General features: G+C 48.2%; 2 protein-coding genes across 6 annotated transcripts in view; one reads left to right on the top strand and one right to left on the bottom strand.

Annotated features, from left to right (window-relative positions):
- Positions 1-9,097, bottom strand: part of LOC140455467 (cytochrome P450 2K1-like) — a 31,495-nt gene extending 22,398 nt beyond the window's left edge. The window contains exon 1 of the mRNA XM_072550350.1: positions 8,737-9,097. Within this exon, the coding sequence (XP_072406451.1) occupies positions 8,737-8,928 (192 nt within the window). The 5' untranslated portion in view covers positions 8,929-9,097. The remainder of the gene's footprint in view (positions 1-8,736) is intronic.
- LOC140455472 (class I histocompatibility antigen, F10 alpha chain-like) overlaps positions 7,339-25,125 on the top strand; it is a 79,357-nt gene continuing 61,570 nt past the window's right edge. The window contains exons 1-2 of one of the 5 annotated variants that reach the window (XM_072550373.1): positions 7,339-7,425; positions 24,321-24,390. In XM_072550373.1, the coding sequence (XP_072406474.1) occupies positions 24,339-24,390 (52 nt within the window). In that variant the 5' untranslated portion in view covers positions 7,339-7,425; positions 24,321-24,338. Of the gene's footprint in view, positions 7,426-24,237; positions 24,391-25,125 lie in introns of those variants that run through there. The other 4 variants (XM_072550377.1, XM_072550375.1, XM_072550376.1 and 1 more) reach the window with 4 other exon arrangements.

Below are 25,125 nucleotides of genomic sequence, written 5' to 3'. Positions count from 1 at the left end.
CAGGCAGGAGGCAGCCCAGGCGGTAGATGAAGTGCTGTTCCTCCAATTTGTTATTGGGTTCCTTGTGGCAATTCAGGAGGCCAAGGATGGTCATGTCAGAAAGGGAGTGGGAAGTGGGATTAAAGCAACTGTGGGCCCGGCAGAGATCCTCGGTGAACCATTCCCTAAGTTTACATTCAGTCTCGCCGATGTAGAGAAGACCACATCGGGAGCACCTGATGCAGTAAACTAGGTTGGAGGAGAGGCAGGTGAATCTCTGTCTCACCCGGAAGGACTGTTTGGGGCCTGGATGGAGGTGAGGGAGGTGGGGTACTGGCAAGTTTTGAATCATTTCTGGTTGCAGGGGAAGATACCTGGGGGTTCGGGGGTGTTGGTGGGGAGAGTGGTACAAACAAAGGACTGTCGAAGGGAACTGTCCTTGCAGAAGGCAGAGGGGGGTGGGCAGGGGGAGATATTCTGGGTGGTGGGGTCTAGTTGGAGTTGGCGGAAGTGTTTAAGAATGATGTGTTGGATACACAGACTGGTGGGATGGTAGGTGAGGACAAGGGGGACTCAGACTTAATTGTGTTGGTGGGGGTTTCGAGCAGTGGAGTGGGGAATGGAGGTGGTGCAGCAGAGGGCTCTCTGGATGATGGAGGGAGGAATAGCTCGGTCTTCAAAATAGCTGGACATCTGGGATGCTTGGGAGAGGAATGTCTCCTCGTCCAAGCAAATGCGGCAGAGGCAGAGGAATTGGGAGAATGGGATGGAGTTCTGGCAGGATACTGGTGGGAAGAGGTGGAGTCCAGGTAGTTACGGGAGTTTGTGGGTTTGTAGTAAACATCCATCTGGAGACTGTCGCTGGAGATGGAAATGGTGAGGTCAAGAAAGGGGAGGGAGGTGTCCGGAATGGACCAAATGAATTTGAGGGAGGGGTGGAAGTTGTGGGTGAAATCGCTGAATTGCTCCAGTTCAGTCTGGATTCAGGATGCTGCCCCAATGCAGTCATCGATGTAATGGTGGAAGAGTAATGGCACAGTGCCTGTATAAGTACTGAAGAGGGACTGTTCAATATCGCCAACAAAGAGACAGGTGTAGCTGTGGCCCATCTGGGTGCCCATGGACACCTCCTTGATTTGGAGGAAATGGGAGGAGTTAAAGGAAAAGTTATTGAGGGTGAGGAGCCTTTCAGCAAGATGGAGGAGAGTATTGGTGGAGGGGGGAATGGATGAGTCTGTTTGACAGGAAGAGGCGGAGGGCCTGGAGGCCATCTTTGTGGGGTATGGATGTAAATAAGGACGGCAGGTCCAGAGAGTAGATCAAGCGCTGGGGGCCAGAGAACTGGAAGTTGCTGTAGAGATGGAGGGTGTCGTTAGTGTCGTGGGTGTAGGTGGGAAATGCCTGATCCAAGGGGGAGAGGATGGAGTCAAGGTAGGACGGGATGTTTTCGGTGGGACAGGAGCATGCCGAGACGATGGGTCAGCTGGGGTAGTTGGGCTTGTGGATCTTGGGGAGTAGGTAGACTGGGCAGTGTGGGGCTGGGGGACTATGGGTTTGGAGGCAGTGGAGGGGAGATCACTGGAGACAATGAGGGCACAGACAGTGTGAGTGAATTTAGCCTGATGGGTCGCGAAGGTGGGGGGGGGGGTCGCGGGCAAGGGGGGGGTAGGACGTGGTGTCGGAGAGTTGACGTTCAGCCTCTGGAACATTGAGGTCCGTTGTCCAGACAACTATCTTTGTCAGTGCGTTTGGTGAGGAGCAAGTGGTGTGCTGCACGTTTGGAGGGGGTGAGGTTGGAGGGGGTGGGGGAGGGTTGGAGAAATTGAGGTGGTGGATGTCACGTCAGCCGTTTGGAATGAAGAGGACAAGGGCGGGTGGTGACCAAGTGGAGGAGGAACCTTGGAGGTGGAAGAGGGGGTCGTCAGAGGGAGGTTGGGAATTTTGGGGTGGAATCCTGAGGTGGTTGATGTGGGGAAGGGGAGAAGGGTGATGGCATATGGTGGGTGAGGTTTGGGTGTGGTGGTGTGGTCGGGGGTAGTGAGTGTGGGGGAGAAAGTGGGTGTGGAGGGAGGGTGGGTGCACTGGCTGACAGGCTGAGGGTTGGCAGTAGGACCCAGGGGTGACCCTGGGAAATGAAGTCTGAGTCTTGTTTGTAGAGAGGGCGGAGCCAGAAGTGGAGGTGGGAGCTGGAGGGAAGTCGAGGCTGATCTGAGTGATGTTGTAGGAGACATCTGGAGCAGAGGAGGAGGTTACGGGTGGGTACTTGGGTGGTGGGGGGGTGCCCGGGAGGGTGTCGTGGTGGCACAGGTACCAACCTGGAACACAGCTCCCTCAACTCAAACTGCAGGGCCCCACCCAGCTGGTGCATAGCCACTAGCTGTTCACCTTCTGAATGTTCTTCATTCATTCAGTGACGTTCTTGAACCAGGATTTTTTTTACATTTCAAAAATATACTTTATTCATAAAAATATTTTGATGATCTGTACAATTGGTCATGCCATACATACATAAACATTCCATTTCTTTGCATACAGAGATCGAGTAATCATTCATATATACAAGTCTGTACATTGACCCTCCACATATTTAGCTGAGGCAGACGTTACACGGTGGTCTTTCCCCACCGCGCCTCGGTTGCAGCTGCCCCAAGCTTCAGCGCATCCCTCAACACGTAGTCCTGGACCTTGGAATGTGCCAGTCGGCAACACTCGGTCGGGGTCAACTCCTTCAGCTGGAAGATCAACAGGTTTTGGAAAGCCCAGAGAGCGTCCTTCACCGAGTTGATGATCCTCCAGGCACAGTTGATGTTCGTCTCGGTGTGAGTCCCGGGGAACAGGCCGTAGAGCACGGAATCCCGCGTCACGGCGCTGCTCGGGATGAACCTCGACAAACACCACTGCATTCCTCTCCAGACTTCCTCTGCATAGGCACGTTCCAGAAGGAGGTGTGTGACAGTCTCGTCCCCGCCCGCAGCCGCTTCAAGGGCAGCGTGCGGTGCGGCAGAGAGTCCGGGCGTGCATGAAGGATCTCACAGGCAGAGCCCTTCTCACCACCAGCCAAGCCATGTCTTGGTGCTTATTGGAAAGTTCTGGCAAAGAGGCATTCTGCCAAATGGCTTTGACAGTCTGCTCAGGGAACCGCTCGACAGGATCCGCCCTCTCCTTTTCCCGAAGGGTCTCGAGGACACTACGTGCTGACCACTTCCTGATGGACTTGTGGTCAAAGGTGTTTTTCTTCATAAACTTCTCCATGAAGGACAGGTGATACCGAACGGTCCAAATACTCGGAGCGTTCCGCGGCAGCGAGGCCAGGCCCATCCTTTGCAACACCGGGGATAGGTAGAACCTCAGTACGTAGTGACACTTGGTGTTTGCGTACCGGGGATCCATGCACAGCTTGATGCAGCCACACACAAAGGTGGCCATCAGGGTGAGGGTGGCATTGGGTGTATTTTTTCCCCCGTTGTCCAGATCTTTATACATCGAGTCCCTTCGGACCTGGTCCATCTTTGACCTCCATATAAACTGGAAGATGGCCCGGGTGACTGCAGCGGCACAGGTTCTGGGAATAGGCCAGACCTGTGCCACATACAATAGCAAAGACAGTGCCTCACACCTGATGACCAGGTTTTTTCCCACGATGGAGAGCGACCGTAGCTTCTATCTGCCCAGTTTCTGCCTCACTTTGCTGATACGCTCCTCCCAAGACTTAGCACACACCCCAGCCCCCCCGAACCAAATATCCAGCACCTTCAGGTGGTCTGTCCTGACGTTAAAGGGGATCAAGGATTGTTCGGCCCAGTTCCCGAAGAGCATGGCCTCGCTCTTGCCTCGGTTTACCTTGGTCCCCGAGGCCCGTTCGAACTGGTCACAGATGCTCTTGAGTCCATTCACGGAGAGCGAATCTGAGCAGAAAACAGCGACGTCATCCATGTACAGGGAGGCTTTAACCTGCAGGCCCCCGCTGCCAGGAATAGTCACCCCTCTCAGGCTCGCATCCTTCCTGATGGACTTGGCAAATGGCTCTATCCGGCACACAAACAAGGCAGGAGAGAGAGGGCAGCCCTGCCTGACTCCAGATCTGACTGAGAAGCTATCTGATTCCCACCCATTGATTGAGACTGCACTGACAATGTTGGTGTAGAGCAGTCTGATCCAATTGCAGATTCCCTCCCCAAAGCCCATTTTGGAGAGAACATCTCTCATATACCTGTGTGATAACCTGTCAAAGGCTTTCTCCTGGTGCAGGCTGATGAGGTCGGTATCCAACCCTCTGTCCTGCACGTATGCGATCGTATCCCTGAGGAGTGCGAGACTCTCAGCGATCTTCCTGCCCGGTACAGCACAGGTTTGGTCGGGGTGGATCACCGACCCCAGAGCAGACCTGACCCGGTTGGCGATTACCTTTGACAGAATTTTGTAATCCGCATTCAACAGTGAGATTGGTCTCCAATTTCTGAGTTCCTCCCTCTCCCCCTTCCGCTTGTAGATGAGGGTGATGATGCCTTTCCTCATGGATTCACTCATGGTACCTGCCCGAAGCATACTGACATACACCTCCAGCAGGTCCTGGCCGATCAAGTCCCACAGAGCGGAATAGAGCTCGACCGGTAAGCCGTTGCTTCCGGGAGTTTTATTCTTTTCGAAGGACTCGAGGGCCTTGGTCAGCTCATCCAGAGATAGCGGCTGGTCTAGACTCTCCTGTGTTCTGTCATCTAGGACCTCCGTGATAGAGGACAGGAACGACTGGGAGGCCGCGATGTCAGTTGCCTTGGGTCATACAGGCTGGCGTAGAAGGATTTGCTGATCCTCATGACGTCAGCCTGAGATGACGTTACCGAGCCATCTTCTTCCTTCAGGCTGCTGAGCACGGAGCTCTCTTTGTGCACCTTCTGGAAGAAGAAACGTGAGCACGTCTCGTCCTGCTCCACCGAGCGGGCCCTGGACCGGAAGATTATCCTGGAGGCCTCCGAGGCAAAGAGCGAGGCTTGCTGGCCCTTCACCTCCTTGAGGTCCTCCGTGACGTCGACCCCTATCGTCTGCAGCAGGAGCAGGTTCTGCATACTTTCCTGGAGCTGGGACAGTTTTCCCTGCCTCTCTCTCGCCTCCTGAACACCTTTGAGGATGAAGAACCTCTTGATGTTCCCTTTTACTGTTTCCCACCAGTCCGCTGGGGACTCAAAGAGGGGCTTCACGGTTCTCCAACCTGCGTAATCCCTCTTGAGCTCCTCAATGTTTCCCGGGGTCAACAGCTTAGTGTTCAGCTTCCACGTTCCCTTGCCCGCCCGCTGTTCGTCCTGTAGGTGACAGTCGGCCAGCAGGAGGCAGTGGTCAGAGAAGAACACCAGCTTGATGTCGGTGGATCTGACCGAGAGCGTTCGGGACACAAACAGGTAATCTATCCTTGAGCGGATAGACCCGTCTGCCCGTGACCAGGTGTATCTACGCTGTGCTCTGTCTGCAGGGGTGCTGAAGACGTCGTGCAGCTTGGCGTCTTTGACTGTTTCCATCAGGGCCCTGGACGTAGCGTCCGGTTTACTGTCCCCCCCGCCGGATCGTCCATCTGCATCAATGATGCAGTTGAAGTCTCCGGCCAGAATGACCGGCCTGGACGTAGCCAGCAGCAGTGGAAGCTGTTGCAGGACGGCCAACCGTTCACTCTTACCCACTGGGGCGTACACGTTGATTAGTCTCAGGGGAGCGTTTCTGTATTTAACATCCGCGACGAGGAGGCGCCCGCCCACCACCTCCTTAACCTCGGAGATGGTGAAGTTGCCTCCTCGCAACAGGATACCCAGGCCGGAGGCGTGGCTATCGTTGCCCCCCGACCAAACTGACTGCCCATGGGCCCCCAAGCTCGACCATCTCCTGTAGCTGCTGAGATGCGGTATCCCACACTCCTGCAGAAACAGGACGTCGGCTTTAACTTTGGCCAGGAAGGCCAATGTCGGCCAGTATTCGACTGGGACAACACTACTATTATAGGACAAGCCAAACAGAGAACAGCCAGGGAATTCCTAGAGGCATGGCACTCATCCACAGATTCAATCAATAAGCATATCAACTTGGATCCAATATACCGACCACTGCAACGGACAGCTGGAACTGACAACCAGAAGTGGCAGATTCAAACCACTACAAATGCCAGAGAAAAGATCACAGAAGTGCTTCACAGGAGGCTCCCAAGCACTGAGGATGTCACTTAGACAGGGGACGAAATATCTGCAACACAAATTCCCAGCTCGGCGAACAGAACCACAACAACGAGCACCCGAGCTACAAATCTTCTCCCAAACTTTGAATATATACACACACACACTTTCTCATACATACACGCAAACACACACACCACACACACACAGACCCTCTCTCATACACTCACACATACACCCCCCACACTCTCACTCTCTCACATACACTCATCCCCACATGCACAGACACACACTCAGTCTCCCCTGCACCCACACACATATAAGTTTGTGGTAAAAACAATGACTGCAGATACTGGAAACCAGATTCTGGATTAGTGGTGCTGGAAGAGCACAGCAGTTCAGGTAGCATCCGAGGAGCAGCAAAATCGACGTTTCGGGCAAAAGCCCTTCATCAGGAATAAAGGCAGAGAGCCTGAAGCGTGGAGAGATAAGCGAGAGGAGGGTGGGGTGGGGAGAAAGTAGGTAAAAACAATGACTGCAGACGCTGGAGACCAGATTCTGGATTAGTGGTGCTGGAAGAGCACAGCAGTTCGGGCAGCATCCAAGGAGCAGCAGCAAAATTGACGTTTTGGGCAAAAGCCCTTCATCAGGAATAAAGGCAGTGAGCCTGAAGCGTGGAGAGATAAGCTAGAGGAGGGTGGGGGTGGGGAGAGAGTAACATAGAGTACAATGGGTGAGTGGGGGGGGGGGAGATGAAGGTGATAGGTCAGGGAGGAGAGGGTGGAGTGGATAGGTGGAAAAGGAGATAGGCAGGTCGGACAAGTCCAGACAAGTAATGGGGACAGTGCTGAGCTGGAAGTTTGAAACTAGGATGAGGTGGGGAAGGGGAAATGAGGAAGCTGTTGAAGTCGAGTCTTCAACCATGTCGTGAAACAAACTCGACTTCAACAGCTTCCTCATTTCCCCTTCCCCCACCTTATCCTAGTTTCAAACTTCCAGCTCAGCACTGTCCCCATTACTTGTCCGGACTTGTCCGACCTGCCTAGCTCCTTTTCCACCTATCCACTCCACCCTCTCCTCCCTGACCTATCACCTTCATCTCCCGCCCCGACTCACCTATTGTACTCTATGCTACTTTCTCCACACCCCACCCCACCCTCTCCACGCTTCAGGCTCACTGCCCTTATTCCTGATGAAGGGCTTTTGCCTGAAACGTCGATTTTACTGCTCCTCGGATGTTGCCTGAACTGCTGTGCTCTTCCAGCACCTCTAATCCAGAATATATGTTTGTGGGGTGAGTTTGTACTTGAAGTGTTACATTTTATTTTGTTCAAAAACTGCATAAATAAATGTAAGATTCTGTACACTGGGACACCGACAGATTTTAACCTCACACCTTCAATGCATTATCTGAGTTGAGGTGGTACCTATTGTTCAAGATATCTCGAGAATGTAACTTTAAAAGAAGTTCTGGGATTTACAGATGAAAGAACTGAAATGAACATGATCATTCTAAAAGGTGAAAGACTTGATCTTTATTTGTTTAATATGACACTCCATGACACTGCAATCCTGTTGCTATAAATCCTGTGTTTTCTGAATCTGCTCCACAACCACTTGATACAGAAGCAGCCCTATTGGCTGGTGTTGTGGGAGTTTTAACTTTGTCCGCCCCAATCCAACACTGACTCCTGCAAATCATGCCATATCTCCCAAGTCCCAAATTCCTTAGAGCTGTTGCTTTCCCAATCCTCCCCCTGCAACCCTGCTCCACCCCATTCCCAACCTTGGGCCCCCCTCTGGTGGGATGGACCCTTGCACTTTAAATTGCGTTGGGAAGCGGTGATTGTATTTGCAAAACAAAAAGAAAAATCAGTCCTCATTTTGTTCATGATTATTGGCCTGAATTTTAAGACTTTATTTTCTTTCCCTTGTGACACGTATTTGATGGGCACTTGGCTCTGGGATATTCCTCAAAGGAACACTCACTCTCACAAACCAGTCCCTTCCCTTTGCACTGACCTCACTTCGGTTTTTGATCAGGTTTTGGATCAGGACATGAATTCAGGTGTTTTCCTGAACTTTCCAGAACTTTCACAATGTCAATATCTGGTTATAATGGCCTGAAATAAAAAATCCAGAGATTTTCGATTCTCCCAAATCTTCTTCCATCATTTTATATCGATCCCCTCTCTGCTTTAAATATCTGGTTGTAAGGATCTGATAAACTCTCAAATAGGCTTCAGGATTCAGACCAAATCCAGCACGGTCAGAGGCCATTCGGTCCATCGTCCAGCGTCGCTCTCGCTTTACTGTCACATGTTAATTAAATTGAACATTTCCCAGATTGGTCACTCTCTGAGGTGCCATAACTTTGCAATTGCTTTGTTTTTTTTCTGCCTCCCGTTCTGTTTAGAATTAAAGTCCGACCAGAGATCAGAGACTCTCAGAACACAGTCCCCAGGGCTAACAGATTCCTCGGTCAGGGATGACGGATCTGCTTCGGTTTGTGTCTCTCTCGGTCTCTGTGAGCTTCTCCTTGGGAGCTGTTCCCTCACACCGCCCCATCCCTCAGACATTCCCCCAGTGAAGGATTCTCACTTACCCCAATGAGAGACCAGTCCAGCCTCTTGAGGTCCAGTTGGTGCAGGTTTCCGATCAGAGGAAGCGGGGTTGGTCCGGGAGGGAAATTCATGGGAACTCTCCGCCGAATTACGGACACGACCAGGAAGAGAAAGAGGGTCAGCAGCGATAGGGCCAAGGTGTAGTCTGTGGGGAAGAGCTTGAGGAGAGCCATTGTGTCAGAGTGCTCAGACACCAGTGATGTTCGAGTGTGTTATGTCCTTCAGTCCAGTCCCCACTGGCAAAGAACAGCCTGTTTTTCCTGATTTGTCTCACCGAGTGTTTTTAAGCCCCACCTTCCCTGTGAAATTCCATTAAACATTTGGGTACACAGTAACCTGAGCTTCTTGGCACAGAAATGGTGCTGCCCTCTCTTGTAATCCCACAGCAGGCCAGGCAACATCAGGAGGTGGAGAGGTGAACGTTTCCGGTGTAATCCTTTTTTTCAGGACTCAGGGTGGGTGTTCGGGGTGGGGTGCAGATAAAGGGGGTGGTGAGGGCAGAGTGGTGAAATGGGGATAGGTGATGACAGGTAGAGGGTACAACCCGTTTGGTCAATGGGTGGAATGAATCCAGTTGGTGGGAGGGAGCAGTGGAAGGGATGGGGGAGGGGTTGGGAAGGGAGTGGGGGGGGGGAGGAGAGATGGGGAGGGAGGTTACTTAAAACTGGAGAACCCAATGTTGAGTCCTCCAGGCTGGAGGCTGTCCAGAGGAAGATGAGGTGTTGTTCCTCCAATTTGCAGTTGGGTTCATTGTGGCAATGGAGGAGACCAAGGCTGGTCGTGTTGGAAAGGGAGTGGGAAGGGGAATTAAAATGGGAGATCCGGTCAGTCCCTGCGGTCCCTCCTGAGATGCTCGATGAACCGTTCCCTAAGTTTAGGTTTGGTCTCCCCGATGCAGAGTGGTGCAAACCAAGGGCTGCTGAAGGGAATGGTCCTTGTGAAAGGCAGAGGGTGGTGTGGAGGGGGTGGGGTCTAGTTGGAGTTGGTGGAAGTGTTTAAGGAGGATGCATTGGATGTGGAGACTGGTGGGGTGATAGGTGAGGACAAGGGTGACTCTGTCTTTATTGCATTGGGGTGTGGGGTGTTTGGAGCCGTGGAACCTGGAATGGAGATGGTGAGGCAGAGGGCTTCTGGATGACAAGAGGGAGGAGAAACTCATTGTTCAAAATAACCTCCTGTACCATTCCCTGACTCCCTTCCCAGCCCACCCCCCCCCCCACCCCCTTCCACTGCTCCCTGACACCCACCAGATTCACTCCCTCCATTGACCAACCAGGTCGCATCCTCTACCTGTCTTCACCTATCCCCCACTTCACCCCCCTGCCCCCACCACCCCCTTTACCTGCAGGTCCTCCCACCCCCACCCCCACTCCTGAAGAAAGGTTACATCTGCAATGTAGACTTCTCCCCCTCCGGATGCCGCCTGGCTTGCTGTGTTCTTCCAGCCTCTTGCCTGATTATTTTGGATTCCAGTATCTGCAGTGTTTTTGTCTCTGACTTGTCATTCCCCATTGAAGAACAGCAGGAATCCACTTCGGGAGAGAGAGGTGTGTCAATTCCAGAGCTGCTCATTTGAACCAAAGTCTCTTGGCCCACAATCCTGTCATTCTCTTCAGAGTCGATCATGCCCCTGCTCTATTGCACTAAAAGTTCAAGGTTTGCATAAAAGTGTTAAGCAAATACAGTTTGGATCTGTAAGCATTACAACACCACGGTTTGACTCATGTGTGATGTTTTGTAACTTTTGGCGGAAGAAAAATGAAAAACAGTTTGTGAATTTTTGACAATTTGGAAAGCTTCCTGGTCCCACAATCAGTCCCAGCTTGTTTAATGAGGCTGCTCCTGCCCTGCCAATTTATTTTTTATATTTCAAAAATATACTTTATTCATAAAATAATTTGATGGTCTGTACAGTTGGACATGCCATACATATGTCAACATTTACATACAGAGATCAGAATTTATCATTTTGTACATTTTTCTGTACATTTTTGAATCATATGCCCATATCTTTAGCTGAGGCGTCAGCAGAACCAAAATGATTGCGCAGGGCCCCCTGTTCTTCTTTAGGCAGGCAGATGTTACACGGTGGTCTTTCCCCACCGCACCTTGGTGGCAGCTGCCCCAAGCTTCAGCGTGTCCCTCAACACGTAGTCCTGGACCTTGGAATGTGCCAGTCTGCAACACTCAGTCGGGGTCAACTCCTTCACCTGGAAGATCAACAGGTTTCGGACCGCCCCGAGAGCGTCCTTCACTGAGTTGATGATCGTCCACGCACAGTTAATGTTCGTCTCGGTGTGAGTCCTGGGGAACAGGCCGTAGAGCACGGAGTCCCACGTCACGGCGCTGCTCGGGATAAACCTCGACAAACACCACTGCATTCCTCTCCAGACTTCCTCTGCATAGGCACGTTCCAGAAGGAGGTGTGTGTCAGTCTCGTCCCCGCCCGCAGCCGCTTCGAGGGCAGCGTGCAGTGCGGCTGAGAGTCCGGGCGTGCATAAAGGATCTCACAGGCAGAGCCCTTCTCACCACCAGCCAAGACACGTCTTGGTCCTTGTTGGAAAGTTCTGGCGATGAGGTATTCTGCCAAATGGCTTTGACAGTCTGCTCAGGGAACCGCTCGATAGGATCCGCCCTCTCCTTTTCCCGAAGGGTCTCAAGGACATTACGTGCTGACAACTTCCTGATGGACTTGTGGTCAAAGGTGTTTTTCTTCATAAACTTCTCCATGAAGGACAGGTGATACGGAACGGTCCAACTACTCGGAGCGTTCCAAGGCAGGGAGGCCAGGCCCATCCTTCGCAACACCAGGGATAGGTAGACCCTCAGTACATAGTGACACTTGGTGTTTGCATACCAGGAATCCACACACAGCTTGATGCAGCCACACACAAAGGTGGCCATCAGGGTGAGGGTGGCATTGGGTGTATTTTTTCCCCCGTTGCCCAGATCTTTGTACAGCGAGTCCCTTCGGACCTGGTCCATCTTTGACCTCCATATAAACTGGAAGATGGCCCGGGTGACTGCAGCAGCACAGGTTCTGGGAATAGGCCAGACCTGTGCCACGTATAACAGCAATGACAGTGCCTCACACCTGATGACCAGGTTTTTTTCCCACGATGGAGATCGACCGTAGCTTCCATCTGCCCAGTTTCTGCCTCACTTTGCTGATACGCTCCTCCCAAGACTTAGCGCACACCCCAGCCCCCCTGAACCAAACACCCAGCACCTTCAGGTGGTCAGTCCTGACGGTGAAGGGGATCGAGGATTGGTCGGCCCAGTTCCTGAAGAGCATGGCCTCACTCTTGCCTCGGTTTACCTTGGCCCCCGAGGCCCGTTCGAACTGGTCACAGATGCACATGAGTCTGCGCACGGACAGCGGATCCAAGCAGAAAACGGTGACGTCATCCATGTACAGGGAGGCCTTAACCTGCAGGCCCCCGCTGCCAGGAATAGTCACCCCTCTCAGCCTCGCATCCTTCCTGATGGACTCGGCAAATGGCTCTATGCAACACACAAACAAGGCAGGAGAGAGAGGGCATCCCTGCCTGACTCCAGATCTGACTGGGAAGCTATCTGATTCCCACCCATTGATTGAGACTGCACTGACAATGTTGGTGTAGAGCAGTCTGATCCAATTGCAGATTCCCTCCCCGTCGGTAAAGAGGAGGGCATTTCCTCCCAACCAAGAAACAACGGACCCCCCGAAGTCCACCCTCCACCCAGTGAGAACCAGGAGGTACCCACTGCCCCACAACTACAGGCAACCGAGAGCTGTGATCCTCTGACAGTCCCATTGTCAGACACAGAACTGGACAGGGAGGACCCTTGCCTTGGCTCAATGACACCAGAGCGGGTAAATGACCCCAGTGAGGAGCTGGATAGCTACCTCAGCCCAGCAAAGGTCCAGCAGTTCGTGCTTACCTTGGGGATGTAGACAGCCACCCCAGAGACAGGACAGTCAAATGGATAATGGTAACCCCATAAACTGGGGGTTAAAGAAGGTTCATTTGCTTTCGTATAACAGGGCACCCACTCAGTAGGTGGGTTCTGCTGAAGCCACAGCTAAATACGACGAGACTGGATGGTTACTAAAGGGAACTGTAAATAGGATAACTGTAAATTCGATTAATTCAATCTGTTCTTTGTAATGTTAAGACTTGCAATGTATATATCTATGAACGACATGGCAAATTGTACAAGTACGAAAGATTTATTTCTATGAATAAAGTCTATTTTGAAATTTAAAAAAAGTCCTGAATTAGACTCAGTCCCAGGAAGAACACTAGTGTCCATGGGATTCCCAGCCAGCCCAGGGTTAGCAGTGACTGATACTGCCCTGTGACCCATGACCCAGGGTGGCACCATGCCTCAGTGGTTAGCACTTCTGCCTCACAGCACCAGGGACCTGAGTTTGATTCCAGCCTTGGGTGACTGTCTGTGTGGAGTTTCCCTGAGTCTGCATGGGGTTCCTCCGGGTGCTCCAGTTTCCTGCCGCAGTCGAACAGGTGCCCCTTGGGTGGATTGGCCATGCTCAATTGCCCACAGTGTCCAGGGTTTATTTTTTGGCTGATGTGTCCAGGGATGTGTATGTTGGGTGGATTAGTTGTAGGGATTCTATGATTCATGAATGGCCTTTAATCTCCCAGTTCCCAGAGACAGAATGGAAAGCTGAATTCTGTACTCATCGGGAGAGACTCAGGGAAAACACAGGGAGGGAAAGGAAAGGATCACAACATTCTGGGAATACACTGTCCCTAATCCAATCAGGGACTGGGAATTAAACACTCTGAGGGGAAACAGCTTCTGTTTACAAACTGGAAAAACCAGTAACACAACAATCTTTGGAGACTGCACCCGATTTGTTGAGAAATTTGATCCATTGTTTGATGTGAAGCTGCAGAAGCAGAAAAATGGAACAGGTGCAAAGTGATGACTCGGTCCCAGTGACGGGGAAGCTCCAGCACAGTCAGGCTGAGGTTCAGGCTCTGAGTCAGTAAGGCTGGGGCTGAGAAGAGGCCTCCCCCACCAGCTCAAGGAGCATCAGGACAGCACTAGGACCCTGGGATCCCCCTCTCACAGTAAACATATGGCTCAGTCCTTCCAACTGGGGGAGGTGACTGTACATTGGGATTGTCCCTGGAGCAGGAATCCAGCAACCCAAGTGGAGCCTCCTCCTCCTACATTGAGTTGTTGAATGACCATGACTGGAGGTGGTAGGACAGCAGATCTGATCTGTTGGTTGTGGAATCACTGAGCTCTGTCTCTGCTGCTCCTGTTGTTTGCTGCACACCTCGGCCTGTTCTGTAGCTTCACCGAGGAACACCATCACCTGCAAGTTCCCTCAAAGCCACTCACCATCCTGACCATCCATTCCTTCACTGTCACGGGCTCCAAATCTTGGAATTCCCTCCCTCCCTAATGACATTGTTGGTCTGCCTCCAGCACATGGAATGCTCCATGAGGTTCACTGGGAAGATGGGTTCTCCCATGACTGCAGGGAACCAGCTGAATCTCCATGCTGGATTCTCTGTACCAGACTCTCACCACCAACTCCCAGACTGGATCCTCTGGAACTAAACGTCCCACACCACTCTCTGTCATTAATCCACTCCATGAAGGCCCCACACCACACTCTTCGTTTCTCTCTCTGCACTCCCCTCCATCCCCCAGGGTCTGAGTGTCTCCCCTGTGACTGTGTCCTAAATTAAACTCAGTAACAGGAAGAACACCAGGGTCCATGGGATTCCCAGCCAGCCCAGGGTTAGCAGTGACTGATACTGACCTGTGACCCATGAATGGCCTTAACTCTCCCAGATCACATTGAACTGAATCTCAACAATTGCTGATACGAGGACCCACAAGCTGCTGAGTGAAAATCTCGTGAAATTATTAGCAATGAATTCAATCAACAATAAACAATTATTTATTGATGACTAACCACAATTAGCAGCATTTACAGTCAGTTTAATGATATAAATAGGAAAAGATTGTTTTCTCATTTGCATATTTGCTTTGTAAAAATTGTTAAAAAAATTCAGTATTGGATCCACTTTAAATGACACAAAGTGCAAAGTCGGTCACATCCTTTCAGTGCAGTCTGTGGCTCTCTGAGCTGCCTCACTACATTTATAATTGTCGGTTATATTTTACAATATACACATCACATTAATCAGACAGCACACACAAGGGGTTTTATAAGGTCATCAATCTCTTCCTGTGGTGTGGTGGGAGGGCTGCAGACAAAGACCTTGCTTCATTCAGCATCTGTGGGACTTGAAATCCCTTTCCATGAAATGCCCCACTCTGGGTCTCACATATTATTGGTGAATGAGGGTTGGCTCTGAAAGGGTTAATGCTGAGGAGTACATTAAGCACTGCCCAATATGATGATGTCACATGGACTTGGGTGAAGGGATCAGATGTGGATGTTGAAGGGGTGAGACCCAGCATGAATATCTCCCTTATCGTCTTTAAAACAATGTTCCCCCCCCCACCCCCCACGCCAGTGTATCCTGGACCGAGATGTTACCATGAAGTAAACTCAGTCCTGTTTAAAACAAGAGCCTGTTCTCATTAGCTTCTCATGTGGTTTTCCTCAACTAACCACTTGACCAACCAGGTCCTGGAGATTCCAACCAGGAAAGAGGATAGTCATATTTAATCTCTCAGATGGAACTGGAGGAGCTATGGGGAAGATCCATCTTACCCTACGTGTCTGAAAGGTCAATGGTTCATGGTGTCAATCCCTTCAAACAGCCCTGTAAGTGTTCTTGAAGAGCTCTAGGTTAATGAGGTCTGGGTACCACTCTGTGGTAGACTGGAATTTTACCTTCCTAACATCTCAATCATTGCACAATGAAGGACCAACGCCATCCAGATAATGAACCATCACTGGATATCTTTATCTAACACTGTATCTATATCTGTTTGTGTATGTCCATCAGTATGTTGTGTGTGGGTGCAAACAGATGTCTCTGCCTTTGTACTTATCCCCATCCGTGTATATCTTTCTACACTCCTGAGTGAGCTGGGTATGAGTGCACACTGACACATCTAACACTGACCTATATCTGTCCATCTCCCTTTCATTATCTGCCTTTTCTCTCTCACTCTGTGCAATCCACCTACTGACAGGATCCTGCTCTCTGTCTGTGAAATGTGGATCATGTATTCAGACCACATTATGATCTGGAATCACTTTCCCCTGAGCTACCTGACACTGCCAATGGAGATCAGGTGCTTCAACAAGATCCTGACACTGAAGTTCATCGAAAAGCTGAGCTGCCAGCTATCGATGCTCTGACCATGAATCACGGTGACAATGTTCAGCTCATGGGGTTCCAGTGTCTGAGGATCCAATCCTGAAGATGGTCTTATCTGGGTAATTTCTGAGTGAACAGTAAGATTATAATGTCTGTTTAAAAGTGACTCTGACACAAAGCAACACAGATGTCTGTCATTGGGAACAAGTTGTTGAAGATGAGAAAGGGTGAGGGAAACCAGCCCTGAAGATCCCTTCGACTCTGAGAGCCATCACCTTGCTGACACTGGATGGAGACACTCCTGGGGAAAGTCTCACCTGAAGAATCAGGATTCTGACCTGGTGGATCTGGGATCCACTGTTCAATTTGTGGAAGCATATTCCCAAGAAAAATCTATCTCAATCATTGGATAAAAACCGGTTATAGAGTCACAGAGATATACAGCACAGAAACAGACAGTTCAGTCCAACACATCCACGCTGACCAGTTATCTTGACATCATCCAGTCCCACTTGCCAGCACCCGGCCTACATCCCTCCAAACCCTTCCTGTTCATTTAACCTTCTTGATGCCTTTTAAATGCAATTGTACCAGCCTCCATCACTTCCTCTGGCAGCTCATTCCATACACGTAACATACTCCATGTGAAAACGTTGCCCTTGAGATCTCTTTTATATCTTTCCCCTCTCACCCAAAACCTATGCCCTCTAGTTCTGGACTCCTCCAGCACATGTCTATTTATCCGATCCACGCCCCTCATAATTTTGTAAACCTCTATAAGGTCACCCCTCAGCCTCCGACGCTCCAGGGAAAACAGCCACAACCCTTTCAGCCTCTCCCTATCGCTCAAGTCCTCCAACCCTGGTAACATCCTTATACATCTTTTCTGAAGCCTTTCAAGTTTCACAACATCTTTCTGAAAGGAAGGAGACCATCATTGTTTGCAATATTGAAAAAGTGGCCTGACCAATGTCCTGTACAGCTGCAACATGACCTCCCAACTCCTGTACTCAATATTCTGACTAATAAAGGAAAGCATACCAAACGCCTTCTTCACAATCCTATCTACCTGTAACTCTACTTTCAAGAAGCTATGAACCTGCACTCCAAGGTCTCTTTGTTCAGCAACACTCCCTGGGACCTTACCATTCAGTGTGTAAGTCCTGCCAAGATTTGTTTTCCCAAAATGCAGCACCTCACATTTATCCGAATTAAACTCCATCTGCTACTCCTCAGCCCTCTTTTTGTTGATTGTGTGGAAACCCCCCCATTACCCTCTCCTTTCACAGCTTATGGGACCATCTGTCCAATGATATGCCGGAAGAACATGACTTGGATTTTTGTGAACTCACTGTTCACCAGGTTTAACACCAAGCACGCCTTCTGAAGTTGATTAAATAATTCTGAGAGATACTCCAAATGATCCTTCTACATGTGTCTGAAAATGACAAGATCATCCAAGTACACCACACAATCAAACAATCCCAAAATGGCCTTCTTAGTTAGTCTTCAAAAATTGGCATTTTTCGTATTAAAAGACATAACTTTGAACTGGTAAAGTCTGCTCGCTGTCATATCAGCCAAAATTGCCTTCACTCTTTCAGTTAAAGTCACCTGCCAGTATCCTCTGTGTAGTTCAAGCTGTGAAATGTAAGTTGTTTGTCCAACCTTCTTAATGTAATCTTTCAATCTTGGCATAGGGTCCAAAGCAGGTTCCGTCACTGCATTGTATTTTCGATAGTCCACATAAAATTGTTGGGGACCATCTGGTTTTGGTACTATCACTGTGAGTGAGCTCCATTCACTGCAACTCATTTAATTCGATCGTTGCTGAGCATGTTTTCAAACTCTTTTGGAACTTTTAGCAATTTCAAAATATTAAGTCTACAAGAATGTTTCTTCAGTGGAAAAGCATTTCCTATATCTCCATCATGAGCAATTACTTGACTACTTCCCGGCTTATTCCCATATACAGCTATATCTTTATGTGATTGCAATCAAACTTTCAGGTCAGTTTGATTTTCTTCTGGACGGGAACTCAGTAATTTAGTGCAAGTTTCTTCATTGTCCAATTTAATTTGAGGAAAATTAAATTCAGACTCATTTGGATTTGGGTCTTCCCTCTGAGTTGGAACAAGTATCCATTCTCATCTCACTTTTCTTCCTTCTCAAACACCTTCTGAGCAAATTCACACCCTGTTTCCTTTCTACCTCACGTTCTTATCAAATAATTCCCCTCACTCAATTTCCTTTTGATTCAATAAAGCCAACGAACCCTTGCCTTTTAATGTTCACCTACCACTGACAGTAACACTATCACCTTATCCCCATGAGCAAAACTACACATGTTTGAGCACATGTTTGCTTCCTGAATCACCACGTGGTGTGCTGGTTTTACACACTGTCGTGCCAACTCGCCCACTCTTTTTAATTTCTCCCTAATAATTAACATGTAGTCCTAATACTTAGTCTCTTCAATATTTCCTGAATTAATTTAAATGGCCCCCCCACCTCATATCCGAATACTAATTCAAATTTAGCTGATTTATTAGGTACATCCCAAATTGAAAAAAATGTACAAATACAATTTTTTTCTCCCAGTTGTGATGACACTGTGGCATTAAGTGGTGGATTTTACCCTAGTTTTTATTTGAAGAGAGATTTTAAGGCAGAGGTACTGAGCAGTCCAGCTGAGCCATGAGAGGAAACAGCTTGTGAGGCCTTGGGGTTTTTATAAGTTGGAATAATAGAAGCAGCCTGAATGACCCTGTGGGGTCAAGCTCCCACAGAACCAGGATTTTTTTATACCTTTCAACAGTTGCTGTTGGGTTTTGAAGACGTGGAATCTATTTATCCCTCTCTCAGTTGCAACCAAAAGCTGGGGGTTCTCTTCCTGTTATTGCAGTTGCACGTGAGACAGTCTGTTTTCTGAATTTACAATTTGCCGAGAATATATTTATGGGATATTACTCTATCAGAACAGTTAATTACTAATAGTTATTGCTTCAATTATTCTGTTATGTTTTTAATAAAGTTGTTATTTTGTTGTATTTTGACTACAGTGGATGAATAAAGTGTGTTCTGCTTTAAATCCGGTAGTTTGACCAATCAAATTGCATCTGGAATGCAGCATCTCATGTTGAGGTTTAAAATAAGAAAAAGTTAGTGTCCAGACTATCTTCTGAATATTTTGAGGGGATTTGGTTGGGTTTATAACAGAATCCCCTGGATGGTCTTGACTGTATGCCCTCAAGACAGTGTTTAAATCTGGGTGTTCCCCAACAGGAAACCCTGGATGAATCAGGACATACAGAACCTGCTAAAAACCAGGTGTGAGGCCTTCACATCAGGAGACCCACTTAAATGTAAGGAATCCAGGTGTGACCTTCCCAGAGCCATGAAGACAGTCAAGGACCAAAACTGATCCAAACTAGAGACCCAGACGGACACCCAGCAACTATGGCAAAGACTGAATGACATCACAGGTTTGAAAAAGAGACAGTGCAAGATAGCAGACGATGACACATCCCTCCCAGATCATCTCAACACCTTCTATGCTTACTTTGAGCAGACTTCTGGTGGAGAGGTAACACCTATTCCAATAAGTCCTGATGAACCTCTCCCAACCGTCGCTGCGTCAGTTTTCCTGCGTGTGAATCCAAGCAAAGCGATGGGACCAGAGTACCAGGCCGTGCACTCAGATCATGCACAGATCAACTGGTAGAGGTCTTCTCGGACATCTACAACCTCTCTCGGCTCCCCACTACTCTTGACCCACTCCAATTTGCCCATTGGACCAACAGATCCATGCCAGATGCCATGTCACTTGCCCTTCACTCAGTTCGTTGATGACACCACCACAGTCGATCAAATCTCAGATGGCAACGAACAGTCTACAGACGGAAGGTGGAAGACCAGGAAAAATGGTGCATTGAGAACAACCTAGCTCTCAATGCCGGCAAAACCAAGGAACTCATTATTGACTTTCGGTGGGATGTTACTCATGCCCCCCCCCCACACACATTAACAGCACAGAGGTGGAACGAGTGGAGAGTGTCAAGCTCCTGGGAGTGGTCATCCACAACAAGCTATCTTGGACTCTTCATGTGGACACACTGGTGACAAAGGCCTAGCAATGCCTCTTCTTCCTCAGACAGCTGAGGGAATTTGGCATGACGCTCTGCCAACGTTTATAGGTGTGCCATCGAGAGCATTCTGTCTGGATGTATCACTACCTGGTATGGCAACTATACCATTCAAGATCGGAGACGGTTACAGAGAGTGGGGAACTCGGCCCGGACAATCACAAAGGTCAACTTCCCATTTATAGAATCCATCTACTAGGCCCTCTGTCAAGGAAAGGATGCCAGCATTCTCAAAGATCCATCCTACCCTGGCAATGTTTTTCTATAACCTCTACCATCAGGGAGAAGGTACAGAAGCCTGAACACATTCACCAGCCGGTTTCAAAACCGTTTCTACCTGACTGCTCTTAGATTACTGAATGGACTCACAAATTCTTAACATTCACCTGTACCTGTGTTTTTGTTTTAGCCGCTGTTTACCTATTATTTAGTATTTATGCTATTTAAGTCTGTGATCTGCCTGTATTGCTTGCAAGACATTTTTCACTGTGCCTTGCTACACGTAACAATAAATTCACTTCAATTTAAAGTTTGATGTCATTGTTCTAATGCTCCCCCATTTCTGGATGGTACATAATTGATTTAAATTATTTAGATGCCTGAGCTCTTCATAATTTCCTTGAATAACTTTGATGGAAAATTTGATCCTTGTTCCAATTGCATTTCTACGGGTTGTCTGTAATGAGGGAAAAATATTGAGTAATTCTTCTACACTCCTTTCAGCCATGCTATCTCATTCTGGAATGGCCTCTGGAAATCTCAGAGACACATCCATTTTGGTCAACAAATACTGATCCCCACTTTTTGTTTTAGGGTTGGGTATGATGCAAATAATTAAAACTTTTGTAAAAGATTCATCAAATGCTGGAATAGGTATTAAGAGTGTTGGTTTGATCAGTAAATGTTTTTTCCAATTATCTGACATGCCTGACATGTCTGGCAAAATGCAACAACATTTTGAAGGGCGTTTGCCAGAACCATGGATTTTCCTGCTCCACGGATGCGGCCTGACCTGCTGAGCTTTTCCAGCACCACTGTAACCTTGCCTCTGATCTCCAGCATCTGCAGTCCTCACTTTCGCCGAACATCTTTCTGCAGTCCAGGCCAATAAAAATAAACTTCTATTTTCCTTACTTACAAATGACTTTCTGCTGGTAACTCTCATGGTGCTACCCACAACACCTCCTTTATATCACACACCAGTAATACAGCCTGATGAGCTCCTGCCCATTTTTCACCCACTTGAAACGTGATGGTCTCCATTTCCTCAGTAACATTTCATTTTTAAGAGAGTGACATTGTGGGATAGGCGCAGATTCACCTTTTTGGTAAAACTGTGTTATCTTTCCACCTTTCTGTTGTAATTTAGTTAACATCTCTGAGCTCGAAAACTTATGCTTTGTTCTCCAACTGTTGTTGCTTTTTCTCAACAAATTGAATAAATATAGTTTCTGATAATTGAATTTTAACTTGCTTATCTTTTCTCTTCGATCTCACCTTCTGTTCAACCTGTGGCTTTGTGACCTTGTTATCACACATTCAGGAATAATTCCAGAATGAACTGTTCTGGAACCGAGAATTTCTCTGTTACTCCGTCTACCAATTTTCATCTGACCCTCGAACTTCGCCTTACATGAAAGAACACTCTGTTTCTCACCATGGACTCCATGTATTCGAGCAATACTTTTTCTAATGACACATCTCTGTATCTCTCCCGAACAAAGATTGACTTGCTCCCATATCTCTAAAAATCTTAATTTCTTTTCCTACTCATCTTGGTAAACATGAGGAAACTTTCCTCGCACAAGTGCTGCAAAGTTGAAGAGAGTACTTGTGGATTGGAAGGTAGAAAGTTAGAATTTGGTATTTGTAAAAGGCGCGGGGTGGATGGGGGAAAGCATTGCTTGGTCCCTTTAAAAATCTAGTGCTTTTTCCATGTTTAGAGATTTAAAATGGATGTCTGTGAACAGCAGTTTGAAGGTTTGCAAATCCACAGAGAGTACCCAAATTGAAACATTATATTGAAAGGCTATACAGTTAGCAGGCTAAACACCAGTTATTTTTTCAAGACAACAGGCTTTTGAATTTAGCTAATTAATTTGAACAGGTACTTAGATACCAAAAATCTATTAAATTTAAGGCTGATGATTTTAACAACAGAGGACCAATCCTATTGTGTGAAATATTGATATGTCATCAAGGAGATGAAGGTAGGGGGCAGTTGGATAAAGACCCCAGAGCTAACTGCCCTCCAGCAGAGCCAACGGCCTACAGCTCTTAAGAGAGAATCACTGGCTCTCACAGCCTCATTTATGTCTTAGAGAAAGTGCCATTAAAATAAAAATGGGACCAGTGGTACAGCTAGTTAATATTCCTGACAGAAGAATTGTTGGAGAAGGCACAGAACATTCCAGAAGGCACGTGACATGGATGTAATTTTGAGAGACTAAATTTTTAAATTTTTTTTACGCTACCGCCTAACTGCGGTAGTGCTTATTTTTTTCCCCACCACCCATGGTGTGTGTGTGTGCAGGTGTGAGACACAGTGAAAGACACAAAGTGCACGAATCTTTATTCAATTTCCACCACCAGGAAGATAGGAAACACCCGAGTGGCCAGTGACAAGCACTGCCCGTCAAACCACAGGGCAATGCTGTGTGATCAAAACAGTGAAGGAGAGGGTAGGGACTAAATCAAAATAGAGTTGGAGGGAGAAATGATGCACTCCACTCCCTGCGGTGTCCACCTCTCCCTGAACGACTCCAGAGTGTTGGTGGACACCGCGTGCTCCTTCTCCAAGGACATCCGGGCTCTAATGTAACCGCGGAAGAGGGGCAGGCATTCGGCCCTAACGACCCCCTCCACGACCCGCTGCCTGGACCTGTTGATGGCCAGTTTGGCCAGACCCAGGAGCAGACCCACGAGGAGGTCTTCGGACCTGCCCTCCCTCCTCCGTACCGGGTGCCCGAAGATCAGGAGCGTGGGACTGAAGTGCAGCCAGAAACAGAGGAGAAGGTTTTTGAGAAAATCAAAAAGGGAGTGCAAATGCCCACACCCAAGATATACATGGTCCACGGACTCCACAGCGCCACAGAACAAGCAGTTGGACTAAATTTTTTTATGTATAAGTGGGACTGTTCTTTATTAGAACAGCATACCTTCCGAATCTTGCTGTAATTGGGAATAGTTAGAAGTTAATCGGGATTAATTCTGCTTGTTAATCGTTTAGTTAATTTGTTCACTGTTCGAGTGAGATAAATAGATGGTAACGAGCTGATTTTAAAGTGAGTGTCAGGGATTTATTTTATTGGACCACTTGAAGTTGCTGAGGTACACCACTCTGCGCAATCCCTTTTACAGATTATGAGGTGAGGTTCTCCTCATTGGGGATTGTGGATTGGGGATTGTGGATTGGGGACTGGGGATTGTGGATTGGGGATTGGGGGGTGGGGGCGGGCAGGGTCAACCTCCACTTTATAACAGAAGGAAATTCTTCGCAGTTTTAACTCTCTGCTCTTCATCATGAGTTCTCATTACTTCACAAAGTGGTATTATTGAACTCCAACAAAGTCGTCTCTCCAAGACTGTGATATGTGTCTGATTTATTTTCATGGCCTTATCCACTTCGCAATGTTACTTTGTTTGATTTTTTTCGAACTTTGACCAAGTTCTTCCGTTAGATTTTGAAATTGTTTTCTTTCAGCTTCTGGTACAAGTTCATATGAACATGAGACGGCTGTTTTTAGAATCATAGATTCATAGACTCCCTACAGTGTGGGGACAGGCCATTTGGTCCAACAAGTCCACCCTGACCCGCCGAAGGGTATCCCACAAAGACCCCACACCCTGTGTCCTGCCAACGGGAGAAAGGTCAGTTTTCCCTGTGTCTGTTCCACAGCGAGTAACTCAACCTGTCTGTGTCTGATCTCCCTGGGAACTGGTGACAGAAATCTGTTCATCTCTTTATTGGGTTTTTTACTGAGACTGGGACTGAGACTGGTTCGGCAGCTTCAAGTTCAGGAAATGATCAAATTACTTTGTCGATCGGGAAATAGCATCATGGGTAGGAAAGAATGTTTAGTTTGTTAATTTTTCAGTTTGTGAACAGCAGATATTTTCCAATCACTTTTTATTCCCAATCCCTGATTGGAATAGGGAAAGTGGATTCCCAGAATGTTGCTGATCCTTCTCTCCATCTCCCTGTGTTTTTCCCTGGTCTCTCCCGGTAAGTACAGAATTCAGCTTTCCATTCTCTCTCTCTCTCTCTCTCGCTCTCTCCCTCCCTCAGTGTCTGGGGTGAATGTGAATCTCTTGGTGAGAGTTTGAAATGGGGGATGTTTGACCAGCTGCCTGTTATACAGCCAGCCTGATCTTTTACACATTGAAGGCAGCGCAGTCAGGGAGACTCTGATGGGATTTGTGTCCAGGTTCCTAATCTAAAACCTTCTCAACAGTGCAAGGTTTGTCAAGGTTTGTAGCTCAGGTTGAGGTTTAGGGAGTAGGTTTGCTCGCTGAGCTGATGGTTTGATATCCTGACATTTCATTACCTGGCTCGGTAACCGTTTAGAAAGTAGTCCATGCTTGTATTCTTTTTTCCAAAGTGCAAGACCTCGCATTTGTTCACGTTGAATTCCATCAGTCATTTCCTGGACCACTTTCCCAAACTGTCTAGATCCTTCTGCAGCTTCCCCACTTCCTCAGTACTACCTGCCTGTCCACCTAACTTTGTATCATTGGCAAACTTCACTAGAATGCCCCCAGTCCCTTCATCCAGATCATTAATATATAACGTGAACAGCTGTGACCCCAAAGTTGAACCCTGCGGGACACCACTTGTCACCGGCTGCCATTCCGAAAAAGAACCTTTTATCCCAACTCTCTGCTTTCTGGCAGACAGCCAATCCTTAATCCATACCAGTAGCTCACCTCAAACACCATGGGCCCTCACCTTGCTCAGCAG

Source organism: Chiloscyllium punctatum, chromosome 30, assembly GCF_047496795.1.
Source record: "Chiloscyllium punctatum isolate Juve2018m chromosome 30, sChiPun1.3, whole genome shotgun sequence".
NCBI lineage: Eukaryota > Metazoa > Chordata > Chondrichthyes > Orectolobiformes > Hemiscylliidae > Chiloscyllium > Chiloscyllium punctatum.
This window is presented reverse-complemented; position numbering and strand designations above follow the sequence as displayed.